The 15,796-nt window shown below is 60.2% G+C and overlaps 1 protein-coding gene across 4 annotated transcripts in view; it reads left to right on the plus strand.

Moving 5' to 3' along the window:
• Nucleotides 1-12,493, plus strand: part of ATP2A3 (ATPase sarcoplasmic/endoplasmic reticulum Ca2+ transporting 3) — a 36,247-nt gene extending 23,754 nt beyond the window's left edge. For 2 of the 4 annotated variants that reach the window (XM_057716401.1, XM_057716404.1), the window contains 6 exons: nt 159-361; nt 961-1,046; nt 4,665-4,798; nt 5,270-5,387; nt 5,880-5,997; nt 11,827-12,493. In XM_057716401.1, the coding sequence (XP_057572384.1) occupies nt 159-361; nt 961-1,046; nt 4,665-4,798; nt 5,270-5,387; nt 5,880-5,997; nt 11,827-11,873 (706 nt within the window). In that variant the 3' untranslated portion in view covers nt 11,874-12,493. Of the gene's footprint in view, nt 1-158; nt 362-960; nt 1,047-4,664; nt 4,799-5,269; nt 5,388-5,879; nt 5,998-8,834; nt 10,550-11,826 lie in introns of those variants that run through there. The other 2 variants (XM_057716402.1, XM_057716403.1) reach the window with 2 other exon arrangements.
• The last annotated feature ends 3,303 nt before the right edge of the window (nt 12,494-15,796 follow it).

Consider the following 15,796-nt stretch of genomic DNA (forward strand, 5'->3'; position numbering starts at 1 on the left):
CCATGTGCACCACCTGTCGCTCGTGCACACACTCATCAGAACTAGCAGATCGGGGCGGGGCTGCTGCGGAGACAGTGAGGGAGCTCCCGGGCCTGGGATGTGAATAGGAGCCGGACCCTCCATTTGCTGGGGGCTAGAGCCCATGACTCTGGTTGTAGCATCTTCCTCACGGCAATTCTGGGCCTGCCCGAAGCCCTGATCCCTGTGCAGCTGCTCTGGGTGAACCTGGTGACGGATGGCCTACCTGCCACGGCCCTGGGCTTCAACCCACCAGACCTGGACATTATGGAGAAGCGGCCCCGAAACCCTCGGGAGGCCCTCATCAGTGGCTGGCTCTTCTTCCGATATCTGGCTATTGGAGGTAAGTGGGGCCCCAGCCTTCACTGGGGTTCTTCCTGGAGCTTCCTAAAACCCTTATATCAGTTATGCTTGCAAACTGCAGACCAGCATAACTCAGCCTGGCTTATACTAAAAGAAACTGTGTGGGCTCATGTACCTGAAAAGACTGGAGTATGCCTCAGGCATGGCTGGATCCAGCCCTCAGACAGTATCATTGGCATATTTTGGCTCTGCCTCAGCTCCATTCTCAGGCCGGAGCCCCTTGGAGTGGCAGGATGGCTGCTGCAGCTCCAGTGCTCTTACTTGCCCCATTACAACCTCAAATAAAGCAGAAGAAAGAGCCTTTTGTCCTATTACTCCCACAGTAGTAGGATAAAAGCCTCAGGCCTGTTCTTGGCCCACAGTGGGTCACACCTGCTTATCTCCTAGCCAGTCACTGTGGCCAGGGGTGGGGCTGATGCTGATTGCCAGTCAGGGCCACCACTGGCTGCAAAGTACATGGCTCAGAAAGGGAGAGAGTGGTTCCCTGGCAGAGATTCAGCGAATTATTAGGAAGGGGAAATGGATGCCAGAAAACCACAGGTATCCACTATAGCCAGTTTCCTCCTGCCCTCCCCGCAGTGTATGTCGGCCTGGCCACAGTGGCTGCCGCCACCTGGTGGTTCCTGTATGATGCCGAGGGACCTCAGGTCACCTTCTACCAGCTGGTGAGCAAGGGATGGCCGGGGAGCCTGTGGGAGTCATCTGGGAGGTAGAGGTCACAGTGCAAGTTGTTGCTGGAGTTCCAGGGGAAAGGAGTCCACAAGCCCACGGGTGGCCCGTGGCTGTCCTTCCCCGCCCCCACCCCCCCATAGAGACATCCACCACCTAAGGAGGCAAGCTCAGAAGCCACAGGAAGCCCAGAGACACCAGCACAGCCCTCGGGCCGGAGAAGGGGCTACTCCCTCCCCCAGTCATTTAGTTACAGAGGGACCAAGGGGCTTAACTGAAGTGTCTTACCTTTATTGGGAAACTCCCCAAACATTGAAGGCTCAGAGACAGGAGCCCCCAAATGGTGGAACTTCAGGCCGAGGGTCACACTGGAGCAGTCAACCGTGGAGGGAAGGAATCTGCCAGGCTCCCTGCTTTTATAACCAACGTGTTTCTCAGGGAAGGGAGCCACTGACCTCTTGCAGTCACCTGGCTGGCAGGTGCGCACCACGGGCCTGGCTTAGCGCAGCACAGCTCTGGAAGCAAGCAAGGAGACCCCCCTCAGCTGCTGTCTGTCCGTCTGTCCCTCTATCTGAGCAGCCAACACATCTCCTTTGCTTGAAAGAACCTTAGCGGCAATTCCCGCAAAGCCAGCGGAGGGTTTCTCATTTAAAGGGGATTGCAGTGGGGATGCAGAATTTCCTTCCTCCGAGCGTGCCTGCCTTTGCTGCTTCCCTGTAGGGAGAAGAGCTCAAGAGAGGGACCCCAACTTCCTGCCCCACTCTTGGGAGTGTCAGGGGAGCACAGTGCTCCCCGCTCCGAGGGCAGCATGCGGGCTCTTTCAGGGGTTCGTAGCTAGGGAGAGCCACCCCGGGGGTGCTTTCCTCCACCCACCGGCCCTCGAGCACATGGGGCTCTCCCTCCTGGCAGCGGTGCAGAGCATGGGCCCAGTCTTGTGCTAAAGGCCCGCAGCCCTCAGCAGAGGGCTCAGGCCAGCCTCGGGCACCTGCTCCTGTAGCTCCTGTGGGGGCAGCAGGTGGGGAGTGGGGGTGTGCTGACCGTCCCGCTGCTGCCTTCTTCCTGCCCCGTCTTTGTTACCTTCCTTTATGCTGTGGATCCCAAATCTGCAGGACCTCCCCCCACCTTGACCTTTCTCCTGAGCCCAGTCCCGTAGAGCCAGCTGGATACCTTCTCTGGGATGTCCCACAGCCCAGTGTACTCACCAAGTCCAAAGTCAAAAATCTGCCACTTTCCCCCGAACAGTCCCCTCTTCCAGCCCCATCTCAGTTCCACTGCCTGCCTGGTCACCCAGGCCAGATCCCTGGGGTCACGCTGGACACACATCCCGTGTCCACTACCACTCAGCCCCCAGCCCCCTTGGAGGCCCCTTCCCAGTTGTCCTCAGGCCATTCCATTTCTCATTTATCCACTTGGTCAGGAAACGGCTGTGAGGCACTGACTGTGTGCCGGGCACAAACTGCTAGGGCGATGGCAGTGACCAAGCTGGCAAAGGCTCTGCAAAGAGTGTCCAGCCTGCTCAGGGAGAGAGCCATGGACGTGGGCAGCCACATTTCACAGTGAGAAGTGCTTCAGCAGAGCAAAGGCAGAGAAGAGGCACGACTCAGAGGTGGTCAGGAGTCAGACCTAGGGTAGAACTTTCAGCGCCAGGTGTTGGAATTTCTGGAGACGTACCCAGAGCCCCCGTGATTCCTGGAGGAATGCTGAGTAAAGGCAGCAAAGTGGATCCTGGCTCCTGGCTGCCCACATTCCCAGTCTGGTTCCATCACACACGAGCTGTGTGATTCTGGACAGGCTACTTAACCTCTCTGTTGGTTTCTTCATCCATGTAAAATGGGCAATAGACCCTGCCTCATAGGGCTATCAAGATGATTCAATACTTCTAAAGTGCTTAGACCAACACCTGGCACATAGTAAGAGCTATGTGAGTGTTAAGTTAATGAAACCCAGAGAGGGGCTTGCAGGTGAAGGTCAACAGGAAACAGCCAGGGAGGCAAAAGAAAGGAGTAGGCAGAACAGTGGCTTCCCCCAAAGAAACAGGCCCCCCACCTCCCCCGAGGGGTGTGCTCACTATGAATCTGTGAGGCAGAAGTTCCAGCCCTGAGCACCTTCCAATAAACAATGTAGGAGGCCATACTGAGACCCACGACCCGGGCACAGTGCGTGTGTGGCAGGTGCTCACGGCTGAAACCCAGAAGGCCTGAGCTGGGCAGCCTGTTTTTCCATTGAAACACCTCCACGTGATCCTGTTTGCATTTTCTTCCCTGTGCACAGGCATCGGGGTGCAAGCGTGCATGCGGGAGGTGTATGCACCGCATTTGTGTGTACATGCCTGCAGAAGGTCCTTCCCATTAAGGTCTGCAGGGAGGGCCTGCCAGTGATGACACAGCCTGCAAGAGCATTTGGTCCTCCTGGTCAGTGGGTGGGTTCGAAGTTTTCCCTGCCCTATGATCAGTGACAAATAAAAATGTGCTCTTGTTCCAAATACTAGAGCTGGGTTTTTGGAGAAATTCCCACTGTTGATTTAAATAAGACTCTCCATCTCTTTGTTAAAATAAGAAATCTAGCCAAACCATAGTCTTTTATGATTTTGCATCCTGCATGGAAAGGGATCGAGGCAGCAGCCCCTCCTGGCTAACAAAGTCACCTTACCCACATTTATGCCATGTGGGATTTCCTGGATGGGAGGTCAGACAGCCAGTCATTTTACAGACTTCTCTTTGAGGGTTATTTTCACAACACCTGCCCCCTATTTCTAAACTTTTAGCTTAAAGGATCACTGTGTTCAGAGACTCCAGAGGCCAGATGTGTATTGTTGGAGAACAGAGCCGTCTAACAGTTATGAGCATTCATACTTATCCCCGTGGTGCGGAAGAGAACAAGACGGAAGTTCTCCCCAGTGTCCTCAGTTCAGCATCTTATTACAGCAGATTCTGTGAGCAAGGTTTACGAGCAGGAAGAAAGCTCCCCTGGGGCCGCAGGGGCGAGGGCCACTTCCCTTGTCGAGCCCTGAGAGCTCCCTGTTAATTATGAAGAAGCCGTGCAGCAAGCCTGCACCTGGCCATGCGTGTGGCCTTGTCATAAGCAAAGGGCAGGTCTGGCAGAACTCGATTTCAGCGGCAGAAATGGAGGGAGGTGTGAACTTAATAATTGTGACCAGGGCCCCAGTAGCCTTCATCTTCTACCCACCAAAGGTGAATTCCATTCAAGTATTATTTTGCTGATCGGTTTTCATATGCATTTACTTATCTTATTCAGTGGTCTCAGTTAATTACCGGCCCCACTCTTGCACCTCGATACTCAGGCCTCCACCCCCTGATTCCAGGGCCCCCTGCCCTCCATCCCCCAGCCTGATGCCAGCCGCTCCCCCTCTGTCCCACCACAGCCCCTCCCCAGAACATGTGCCCGTCTCCTGGGCACAGGGCAACCCCTCTGTCCCCATCCCGGATGAGCGCGCACCCCTCCCGGGACCCTCCCCTCAGCAGCGCTGGCCGTGTTGAGTGCTCAGTTGTGAGCCAGGGTGAGGGCGGAGTGAGGCTTCCCTCGTCCCACGCTCTGGTCCCGCTCCTGATCGCTGTTCTCACTGCCCCCACCCAACCCCCCCTTGGGACCCTCAGAGGAACTTCCTGAAGTGCTCCGAGGACAACCTGCTCTTTGCCGGCACTGACTGCGAGGTCTTTGAGTCACGCTTCCCCACGACCATGGCCTTGTCCGTGCTGGTGACCATTGAGATGTGCAACGCCCTGAACAGGTGGGCTGGGCAGAGTGGCCTGGGGCAGGGGTTGAGGGATGGGGGCTGAGGGTCAGTGGGGGCCCAGAATTGGGGTCAGAGGTGTCCAGAATTGCAGTCTGGGGTTTAGGGGGTCCAGGATTAGGGGGTCAGAAGGGCCCAGAAGAGGGTTCTGAGAGCCAGTGAGGGCCAGAATTGGGATCCAGCGGACAAGTGGAGACGTGATTGAGGTCTGAGGAAATAGAGGGGCCAGGATTGGGTCTGAGAGACAGAGAAAGGGGGTCCAAGCCCCAAGACAGGCCCCTGGGGGCTGAGTGAGCAGCAGCGACACCGCCCTCCCGGCTGCACTGCCCTCCCAGAAGCGCTCCCATCCTTAAAGGGCGATGCTGGGGCTCAGACCACCCCCTGCATCTCACGTGGGGGGCGGGTGGGTGACCAGGGCGGGGCCTGCCCACATCCTGGCCTGAGGTGAGCACCCTGTGCCCTTGGCAGCCTCTCGGAGAACCAGTCACTGCTGCGGATGCCGCCCTGGCTGAACCCTTGGCTGCTGGCGGCCGTGGCCATGTCCATGGCCCTGCACTTCCTCATCCTGCTTGTGCCACCCCTGCCCGTGAGTCGCCACCCAGCCCGGCTCCCCTTCTCAGGCTCCTGGGGTGACACGTCCTAATGCTCCTCTGCTGCTGGGCCTTTCTGGGCCTCTTTGTGATGGAAACTGCCTGGGGGCTGGGATGGGGGGAGGTCTGATGGTGCTGGGTGACTGCAGCCTGTGTTGGGACCCTGGCCAGCCACTGTCCTCCAGATGGGTCCCCCACGTTGGGGCCCCCCCAGACTTGGGGAACAGAAGCAGTGAGGAACCTTCCCAAGGCTGGGGCAGGAGGAAAGATGATGCCCTTTCCCGATGCAGAATCCCTCCCCGTGCCCCACAGGACAGCTGGATCTGGTCCTGTGAGGGAGGGCAGGGGAGAGCACCTCAGGCAGAGGAAGCGGGGGGACACAGATCTGGAGGTGGGACATGGAGAGGCATCTTAGACATGCTCGTGAGGAGTGGATCTGGGGGGCTCTGGGCACGCCTTCCTTTAACCAAAACTCTGCCCCCCCCCAGCTCATCTTCCAAGTGACCCCACTGAGTGGGCGCCAGTGGGTGGTGGTGCTCCAGATATCTCTGCCTGTCATCCTGCTGGATGAGGCCCTCAAGTACCTGTCCCGGAAGCACGTGGACGGTGAGTGGGAGGCCCCGGGCCCTCCTCAGCCGGCGCCCCTCCACTCCGGCCCCCTGCCCGCCTCTGTGTCCAGGCTGCAGTGGGTGTCTGCAGGGTCTCGCGCTGCAGGGCCTGGGGCGCTGGGCTCGCTGGGCAGCCCGCGGGAGCACGGCTCAGGGCCACGCCGCGTTGCTCTCCTCACCTGCCACCCACCCTGCTGGGCCCTCCTCTGGGTCTTGGCCTCTGACCTCTCTGAACCGGGCCCGTCTTCGTGCAGGCACTCTCAGGACTGCCTCCTGGACCCCAGACCACCCCGGGTTGGCCTCTTTGGTGTCCCCTTGTGGGTGGGTCGAAGCAGGGTCCTCCGTTCCTGAGTTCACAGCTCTGGGTCTGCCTTCACCCGGGAGCAGGAGACAGAACGGCAGGGGTCGTGGTGGGGGGGCAGCGTGCGGAGGAGCAGGCTGGCCGTGGTGTCCATCTGCCCGCCTCGGCCGGGGGCTCAGAGAGTGGGCGATCCTGAACCTCCCAAGGGCAAGGGAGGCGGCAGTGTGCTCACTGTCCGAGCCGTCCAGAGAGGGAGGGAGCAGGGCTGAGAAACTCCCTGTTTCTGGGAGTTTGAGCCAAGGCCGTAGACCTGTGGCCAGGCTGCTATCGAGGGCCCAGGTTGGGCCCAGGGATGGCTGAGGCCTGCACTGGCGCGGCTGGGTCCTGGAGGGCCACCTCTGGCAGGAATGTGTCCGGGGCCCAGGGGAGGGGGCCTGGGGGAGGGGCGGCTATAAATAGATCACGTGCCTGTCATTCCGCGAGGGCCAGGGCACTCAGTCAGCCCCCATCTCCCATGCTGGCCAGCCCTCGCGGGCACTGCAAATATTTTATCTTATTAAAAAGGCCAAAACAAGCTGGCCTCCTCTCTCTGGAGAAGCTGGCCCCCCACCACAGGTCTGTCCAGAGGGTGACCGGACACGTGGCGGGGGGGAGGGGGGCTGAGCCGATCGCGGAGGTGGGTGCTCAGCCAAAGCAAGGCCCCCTGGAGCCCACGGGTCGGGGGGAGGGGGGGAGCTGGACGAGGCGTTCTGCCCCCTGCGTGGTTCTTTCTGGCCGACCCTCTGGACGCTCCTGGGAGGGGAAGGGGGAAACGGCTCTGTCACCTGAAACTCCATCTGCGGGAGCCCCAGCTCTGGCCGGAGCACAGGGCTGGTCCACCAGGGAGGCCGCTGGCCCACCTGGACCACACTAACTCACCTGCAGTCAGGCCTCCTGGGGATGCGGGCAGCTCCAGCAGCTTCAGCTTCATGGCTTCAAGCGCTTTCCCTAGCCAGGAGGTTCCGCACATTTTCTTGAGAAAACTTAAAAGTGAGAACGTTTCTCAGCCAGTGGGAAAAGCCTATGTCTTGGGCACTGTTCCAGCGCTGGCTGCTGGGTGAGGGAGGATTCAGCCTGGGTGGGGGAGGGGATCAGGCCCCTAGCAGTCCCTATTGGGCTGGGGTTGAGGGTGGTTTCTAGAAGAAGTGGGGTTTGGGCAGAGGTTTGAAAGGGGAGAGTTGAACTTGGTGGAGCAGGGGCTGGGCTTGCATGGCTTGGTCTCTCTAGTGGGGCTCAGCGTGCAGGGCAGAGGGCTGAGGCCAGAGTGTGGCAGGGGCCTCGGATACCAAGGTGAGGACCCTGGACGTTATCCTCAGGGAAGTGGGAGCCACAGAAAGGTGGAGGCATGGGAGGGACTGGGGTGACCATGGAGGGCAGATGGGGACGAGACGAAAGGCAGGGAGGCTGGTGGGCCTCATTGAGCTGCTCTCGGGGGGGAGACACTGAAGCCCAGCCCAGGGTGAGCTGATCCTGGAAAATGCCTCCACTTCCGCCATTAACCTGAGATGTAGACTATGGTCCTGGTGAGGCTTGGCTGGTAAGGGTGGTGCTCTGGTTTCAGGGGTGGCCATGGGGCCTGCAGGATGGACGCAGGCCGGGCATCTGTGGCCACATCTGAGAGGTGGGGTGGAGTGTGCCCGCTGGCAGCCCGGACGGCTCTGCCCCATGCAGCCGCGGTCCCTCGGGCCTCCTAAAGGCAGACAGGGCGGGGGTGAGACAGGGGACCTGTTATGTTCCCAAGGCAGCCCGGTGGCCTTTTAGGGAAGTTTTGCTGAGGCCTGATGCTCGTGGCGTCCCCATGATTTACGAGAGATGCGTCCTGGGGAGAACTGTGGATGCTGGGCCAGCCCCGGGGGTTGGGGGTGTCCTCTTGCCCCATCTCCTGGCTCTGCCCAGGTGCGGCTGAGCAGCTGTCAGGCGGAGGCCTGGGGACCAGGCTGAGGGGAGGGGAGGCCTGGAGAGACTGAGTGGGGATGGATCTGGGAGGCTTCAGGATATGAGGCAGGCTTGGACTTTATTCTGATGGCAGTTGGGGAGCCATCGAAGAGAGTGACGGGCTGGGTCTGTCACGTGATGCCAGAGACCCTAGGGTATTGGTGAGAGGCCTTGAGGCCTGGTGGGGGCAGCGGAGGAAGAGAGACGTAGGTGGTGAGATAGCGGGCCCAGTATGTGGGATGGGCGAGGAGTCAAGGACGGCCGCGGTTTCTGGACCTCATGATGGTGGGTAGTGGCTCCCCAAGCTGGAAACCAAGAGGAGAATGTGCATTGGAAGCTCTGGGGTGGGGGGTGGGGGTGGGGGGTTGATGGAATATGTGGGGTGGAATGTGCTCCAGGGACCTCCAGGGGGGTGTCGCGGAGCTGAGGGTCAACCGAGAGATGCTGTGGGAGAGCAGGGCTATCCCGGGAGAAGAGGAGGGCGGAAGGGGCCGGAAGGAACCAGCCTGGATGTGTGCCCCCAGACATACATCTTCACATGCTCTCGGGTTTTCTTCCAGAAGAGCAGGGCCAGAAGTGAGTGCGGTGCGCAGAGTGGCGTTTCCGGTGTGTGCCTCCGAGTGACGGTGCCCAGGCCTTCGCCCCCACCCCCTGCCCTGCCTGCACGCTCGCCCGCTTGCTCCCTGGGCCCTGAAGACGCCAGAGCGGCCGCCTCCAGGCCCATCCCAGGGTCTCTGTCCCCATTCCTGTCTGCCGGCGGCTCTGTAATTCAGGTCTCTGGGGGCTTTCCTGGGAAGCATGTCCCTGAAGCTCCGGCCCAGGAGCTGCAGCCTGGGAGGGGACCTGCCCAGGAGCTGGAGGAGCCACAGAGCCCTCCTCCCCAGATCCACGAGCACACTCCAGACGGAGCCCACTCCCCTTGCTTGGAGGCGGGGCGTTGCCTTGGCGACCTGCACAGATGGAGTTCTCCTGGGAGCCGCTCTGACCTCTCTCTCAGTGCCTGGTCTGGGGCCCGGCTGGCCCGGGGTGAAGGGGGAACATCTGGGCCCTGCCGTGCACAGCGAGGGCGGACAGCCCCCTCCACTCTGCTCTGCCTCCACGAAGTCAGCCCGCGAGGGCTCGAGCCTGTTTCTGTTTCTATGTGCAGGGGGTTGAAGGCTCAGAGAGGGGGACACAAGAGTGGCGGAGGGGGACAGAGCAAGAACCCCTTGCCTGGGAGATGGCCAGCCTGCCTGCCTCAGCTCAGCGCACCCCCAGACTCAGGTTTCTCTGTGCCAAGCAAACGCAACGTGCCGTCTAGGTGTTGCCTGCTCTGCCGAGCGGACGGATTCGCCTTCTGTGTCCCTGGCGCCTGAGACCCGAGGCGTCCTCGGGTCCCTGACCACTGCGCCCTGCCGTCGCAACCCAGTGATCCTGAGGCCCCTGGACTCTCGGCCTTACTCTCTGCCCCTGCCCCCCCACACCTGCAAGCCGAAAGGATGTCCCTAAGAGTGGTTAGTTACCCAAGGGCACATCCTCTCCTTCCCTCCTTGCTGGGGGGACGCGTGTGCTTGTGCATCCCTTCCGATGGCGGGAAAAGAGCATTTGAGGGACACAGATGTTCTCTTCACTCAGCGTTTGCCCCTCTGGCAAAAATCAGCTACACGCAGAAGCAGCAGTGAGTAAATGACTGAGTCCTCGCCCCCCCACCAGCGAGTGTACAGAGTGATTATATTGTATGTAAATCAAGACCTGCATCCCTGTCCCGGTTCCTGGAATCAAAAGCCTTGCAGACAGACGGGCTCCACGTTCAGGTGCCTCTCCGCCCACGCTTCCGCCCTCCACTCTCGCAAGTGAGGGGATCAGAGTCGGGCGGGGCTCTCCCTGAGCCCCCAGAGGTCCTCCGGTTCTTTCCTGCTGGGGGAGGGGAGGTCGGGGAGGGGGCGGGGCCCTGTGCCGACCTGCTGGCAGGCAGTCTGGTAGAGAAATAAAGGCTGAGTGTCTGGGGCAGCGAGGGCCATCAGTGTGTTTCCTGGAGAGCGGTCCCCCCTCTGCCCCGCCGGTGTCTTCCTGGGGGCTCCCACCACCTGCGCCCCCTCTCCCAGGAGCCCAGCCAGAGCCCTCCTCAGACAAGGGGCAGAGGAGGTGCTGACTTCCAGAGCCACACCCCCGACTGCCTTCTCACAGGCACAGCACTCAACAGTTGGTGCACGTGATCCAAGTCCTTTACACGTAGGATTCACAGAGAAATGGGGTTGGGAGGGGTCCGTGACTCGGAGGCCCGGGGCAGGGCTGGGCCAGGAGCCTGAACACCAGGGGTCCCTTGCGCGCCACACAGGGGCCCCCAGCCCTGCTGTTCCACGGGTCCTGCCTCTCCTCGAGGGACCATCCATCTCGCGTCCCTCCCCGCCCCGCTCGAATGCACCTCCCCAAGGCTTCCCGAGGCTCACGCTGTGCGGGGCACTCGTGAGGCTGCTTGGCACCAACTCCTGACGCGTCCAGGGGGCCCTGCCCTCCGGGAGCGGGGGCTCCGGGAAGGGAAGAGCCGTGTTCCCCTGCCTCCCGCGTTTCCTCCTCGGAAGGGGGCACTCGCCGCCCTGGGAAGGGGACTCAGGCCCTGCCCACAGGGCCAGAGGCAGGACCAACTACATAATCTGTGGGGCTCCGTGCAGAATGAACATGTGGAGTCTCTTGGTCAAAAAGCTGTTAAGAATTTCTTAACAGTGGCGGCAGAGCAATGAGCCAAGCGCAGGGCCCTTCTGAGCACGGGGCGCCGTGTCGTGCGAGGATGGCGCATCCAGGAAGCTGGCCGTGACCAGAGGAGGCAGGACCCACCCTCAGGAGCTCCCAGGTTTTATTTGGGAGACACGACTTGACACACGGCACACAGCATGAGCCGGGGATGGGCAGAAGGGTTCCCTCTTGTACAAGGTCCATCTGAGATCACAAAGCCTTCTCATATGCCTCCTCTTGGGCGCCTCAACCAGCTCCATGAGATGGGCCCGGAAGGGCGTAGGGCTCCCTTTCACAGATGAAGAACCTCAGGCCCTCTGAAAGCCTGACCATCCAGCCCTGCCCGCATCCTGACAGGTAGGCAGCAAGTGGCGCTAAGATGGGCCAGGGGGGCTTGCATAGGAGGCAGGCAGACTCCAGCGCTCCGGGCAGCCTCTGGGGCGCGTGGCCAGACCTGCTTTGCCTCCACCCCCACCCCGGCCTGCCCAAGTCCGGCCTTGTCCAGCTCACAGCATGGAGCCTGATGGGCCGAAATGGGGCGGCCAAGGTAAACAGAGGTTTCCTACCTCACGGCCGCTGGCCCAGGAGGGAATTCTGGGGAAAGCCCCGGCACAGATCGCACTGGCTCGGGGATGGGAGGGACCAAGATGCCCGCGGTCTCCCCCTGCCCCCTCCAGAGGCCAGGATGTTGTGCTCCTACGCCCCCCACACTGCACCCCTCCCAGCAGGGATGCCCATTGGGGCCGCATGGGGAGAAACGGAAGGGCAAAAGCAGAAAATGAAGACATGTCCACACAAAGGCCTGAACCTACGTGTCCACAGCAGCTTTATCCATTGTAGGACCAAGCTGCAAACAACCCGAATGTCCGTCAACAGGGGAAGGGTAAAGAAACCGTGGTGTGTCCACACAGCAGGACACTGCTCAGCCATAAAAAGCAACGTACCCCTGATGAACCCAGTGACGGGGCAAGAATAAAGATGCAGATGTTGAGAACAGACTTGAGGACATGGGGTTGAGGGGGGCGAAGGGAAAGTTGGGACGAAGCGAGAGAGCGGCATTGACACATATACACCACCAAATGTAAAATAGATAGCTAGTGGGAAGTTGCTGCATAACACAGGGAGATCAACTGGATGATGGGTGATGACGTAGAGGGCTGGGATAGGGAAGATGGGAAGGAGTCGCGGGAGGGAGGGGATATGGGGATATATGTATAAATACAGCTGATTGACTTTGGTGTACCTCAAAAACCGGCACAAGAGTGTAAAGCAATTATATTCCAATAAAAAGCTTAAAAAAAGAGAAAAAAAGCAACGTACCCATACATGCAACAGAACGTATGACGCTTAAAACCCTGGTGCTGAGGAAAAGAAGCCAGAACCAAAAAGAGCCCATACGGAGCAATTCCACCTCCATGAAGTTCCAGAAAAGGCAAAACAACTCTGTAGCAACAGAGCAGATCCGTGATTGCTGGGGGCTGGAAGTTGGGGAGGACGGACAGCAAAGAGGCAGGAGGGAACATTTGAGGGTGAGGATTGGGGAGGGCAGGGGAGTTGCATTTGTCAAAACTCCTCAAACTGTGAGCCTGAAATGGGTACATTTTACTGCATGTAAAGTATACCTTAATGCAGTTTGATTTAGCAGAAAGAGAAAAGAGGTGGGAGCCAGAGGAGGTGGCGGGCATGCGGCTGCTGTGGGTGTAGCGGCTTCAGCATCCGCAGGAGGTGGGTCTCCGTGTGATTGCGCAACGTTTGCAGGGCAGGGGCCCAGGCCTGCCCCAAAGAGTCCCCACGTTCCAGGGCAGGAAGAGGCTGAGGGCCAAGGGGGAACGGCCCAAAACGTTGGAGGAGAACCAGGGGGCTGTGATGTCTCGACCGCTCAGGCAGAGGGGCTCCAGCAGGACCAAGGCCCGCAGTAGGGGACAGAAGAGGCCAGAGAAGCCACGCAAGTTCCAAGCAGTGGGGAGAAGCCAGCCTGGGGACCCCTGTTGTGGCCTCCCCGTGGGGGCCCGCCCTCCCCCCACCTCTCCTCCCCAGGCCGTCCAGTTAGGCCCGCCCGGGGCCCTGTTCCAGCCAGCGTCTGAGAAGCTGTGTGGACCCCGAGGCTGGACCAGATGGTGTGGGAGCTTGGACTGAACTCCTCTTCGGGCAGAGGCATGGTCCCCGCAACCTTGGGACCCTGAGTGGCCAAGGAGACCCATCGGAGCCTGTGCCGACCCCCCTGAGGGCCTGGGCTGGCTTCCAGGACAGGCACGCGGGCCCCCTCCACACTCACAGAGCCGCTAAATTTAGCCAGGCAAGGGGAGCTGTCCTGGGGCCGAGTGCTTGGCAGTGCTGCCTGTCTCCCTACAAGGCCCGGCCCGGTACCCGAGCCGGCTGGCCGGCCTTTGGGCTTATAAGGCAGGTCTGGCGGCTCTCAAAGGCTGGAGTCTTGGGGTGGGCTCTGGGCCAAGATCTCAGACTTTGGGGAGCCTCCTTCCCGGGCACCAGCAGACATGGGAGCCATCTGTTGTTGACCTCGGGCAAGGTGCTCAACTTCCAGGGCCTCAGTGTCCTTATCTGTGAAATGGCGATTCTTGAGCCTACATCACCGGGCTGCTATAAAGAAAACCCTGCAGAATTCCAGGTTTCCTTCATTTCCCCAATTGCCTAGAACAAACATAGATATCTGTCCCTGGGGATGCTGAAGTAGGGGCCAAGGGCAGGAAAGCACAGGCCTTGATGGAAAGAGGCATCTTAGAACAAGTGAAAGGGACACTGACCCTATCAGCTGCCTGTCTTACTCTTGCAAAGTTATTGACAAGTAAAGGAATTTAGGGAAAGAAATGTAATTGCTTTTTATTTCCTTTTGTTTGGGCACATGTTTGGTTATAACATCCCTGAACGAAACCGTGCCCTGGGGCATCCTGTTTTCTGAGTGTCAGGGTCGGAATCGAGGCTATAAGAGGAGCACATGTGTATGCTCCAAGCAAGCCTGTCTGCCCATTGGGCCACCTGTCCATCAGCAAGCCTAGCTCCTTGGAGGAGGAGGAAGCTGGGGAGAAGGAGAAGGAGGAGGACATGGCGATGGAGCGAAAGGCACAGACAGATTGGAGAAAGACTGCCTGTCTTCCTTTCCTCCCTCCTTCCCTCCCCCCCTCCCCCCTCCTCCTTTCCTTTTCCCCCCCTGCCCTCCATTTAGTCCCTGCCACCCCCAGAGTGTGGTGTGCTGTCCCGAGAAGGGGGCTGGAGGGGGACACAGAAATGACTCAGACCCGCTCTGAGCATCCACCCCACCCCCACTGCAAGCAGTTCATGTCCTGTTATTCCGAGGGCCATGAGGTCAGCTGAGGAGAGCACAGGCCCTTTTGTCTGGGGTCAAGACCAGGCCAAGGGGATGTGGCTACCTCCCTCCCAGCATCTCTGGATTTTCCTTAGGAAAGCCAGGACGTGGTACTCACCAGCCCCCCTTGAAGGCAGCATCATCGGTCAGACAGCTGAGCCTGAGATTGGCAGGAACTGTGCGTTGGGGGAGGCTGATCTGTTTGATGGGGGGATTGGCCTGGGGTGCCGGTAGGGTCCTCTGTGGGGGGCCCTTGCTGTCTAGAAGGCAGTTCTACTCAGACAGGAGGCTGGGATTCCCAGCCCTGGGGCCTGGCTCCCTGCCCAGAGCGATTTCCCAGCTAAAGGCCTGCCAGGAAGAAGACGCCTGTCAGCCTTCAGGGTGGGGCAGCCTGGACAGGGCGGGGGGCCGGGGGGAGCCCCGAGGACACCCAGCCTGGGTTGAGGGAGGGCCAGGGAGACCTTCCTGCTTCAAGCGGGGCTTCCTGTACATGGCAGGGTGAGCTTAGGCAATTCACATCTCTTCTCTGAGCTCTAGTTTCCTCACCTGCAAAATGAGGGGGGGGTTGGTGGAAGCCTCCAGCTCTTGAGTTAACACAGGACCTGCCCCAGCCCAGCCCCCAGGGCCCCTGAGTTCAGGACCTGGGTTGGGGTTGAGGGCAGGGGCTGCAGAGGAGCAGTACCCCACGCGCAGGAGTGGCCTCGATTTCTCTGTCTTCAGTGCTGTCCGGACCCATCCCCTGGGACCTGTACCTGTGAGGAAAGCCCCATTATTGCCCCATTTCACAGATGAGGAAGCGGACTCAGGGCGGTGAGGCAAGGTATCCAGGCCCCCACATCGAGCAGCAGAGCCAGGGGTGTTCCCTGGGGCAGTCTGATGTCGGGCTTTCCCCGCTGGGCTCGGGGAGCCTGACAGTGATGTGTGGCAGACGTGACCCTTGCCTTGCCCAGGTACCTGCCCCCTGTGCTCGTTTCAGGGTAGTGGAGGTGCGGCCAGGACAGGAAAGGTAGGGGGACAGAGATGCCAGCCCGACATGGAGGCTGACTGAGCACAGGCCAGGCTCGGACCCAAAGGGACGGGTGGATGGAAGGTGGTCTATAAGGTCGGGGTGGGGGGTCCTGCCACGGCTTCAGGAAGTGTCAGGCAGCTGGACCGGAAGCAGCCCTCTTTCCTCTCTGCCCTCCTGGCTGTAGACCCCCAGGGACTGAGCTTTCCACCTGGGGTCGAGGTTGGGTGGGGAGGATGTTTGGATATGGGATGGGTCCCTGGTTGGGGGAGGGCTCCAGCCTGAGGCCGTTCCACCCTGGCCCTGGCCTGAGCCCCTAGCTCTGTTCTACCAAGTTCGTGGGGGGCTGACAGCTTTATCTTTGCCTTGTGACGGGTGGCCCATGGTTTCCTGCCAACAGCCCCTGTTTCCGGAGGCCCAGCAGGGCCCAGGCAGAGCCAGGAGGGGCCGTGGGGCCGGGCCTGGGTGGCCACCCCCCAGTC

The sequence above is a fragment of the Hippopotamus amphibius genome, chromosome 17, assembly GCF_030028045.1.
Source record: "Hippopotamus amphibius kiboko isolate mHipAmp2 chromosome 17, mHipAmp2.hap2, whole genome shotgun sequence".
Lineage (NCBI taxonomy): Eukaryota > Metazoa > Chordata > Mammalia > Artiodactyla > Hippopotamidae > Hippopotamus > Hippopotamus amphibius.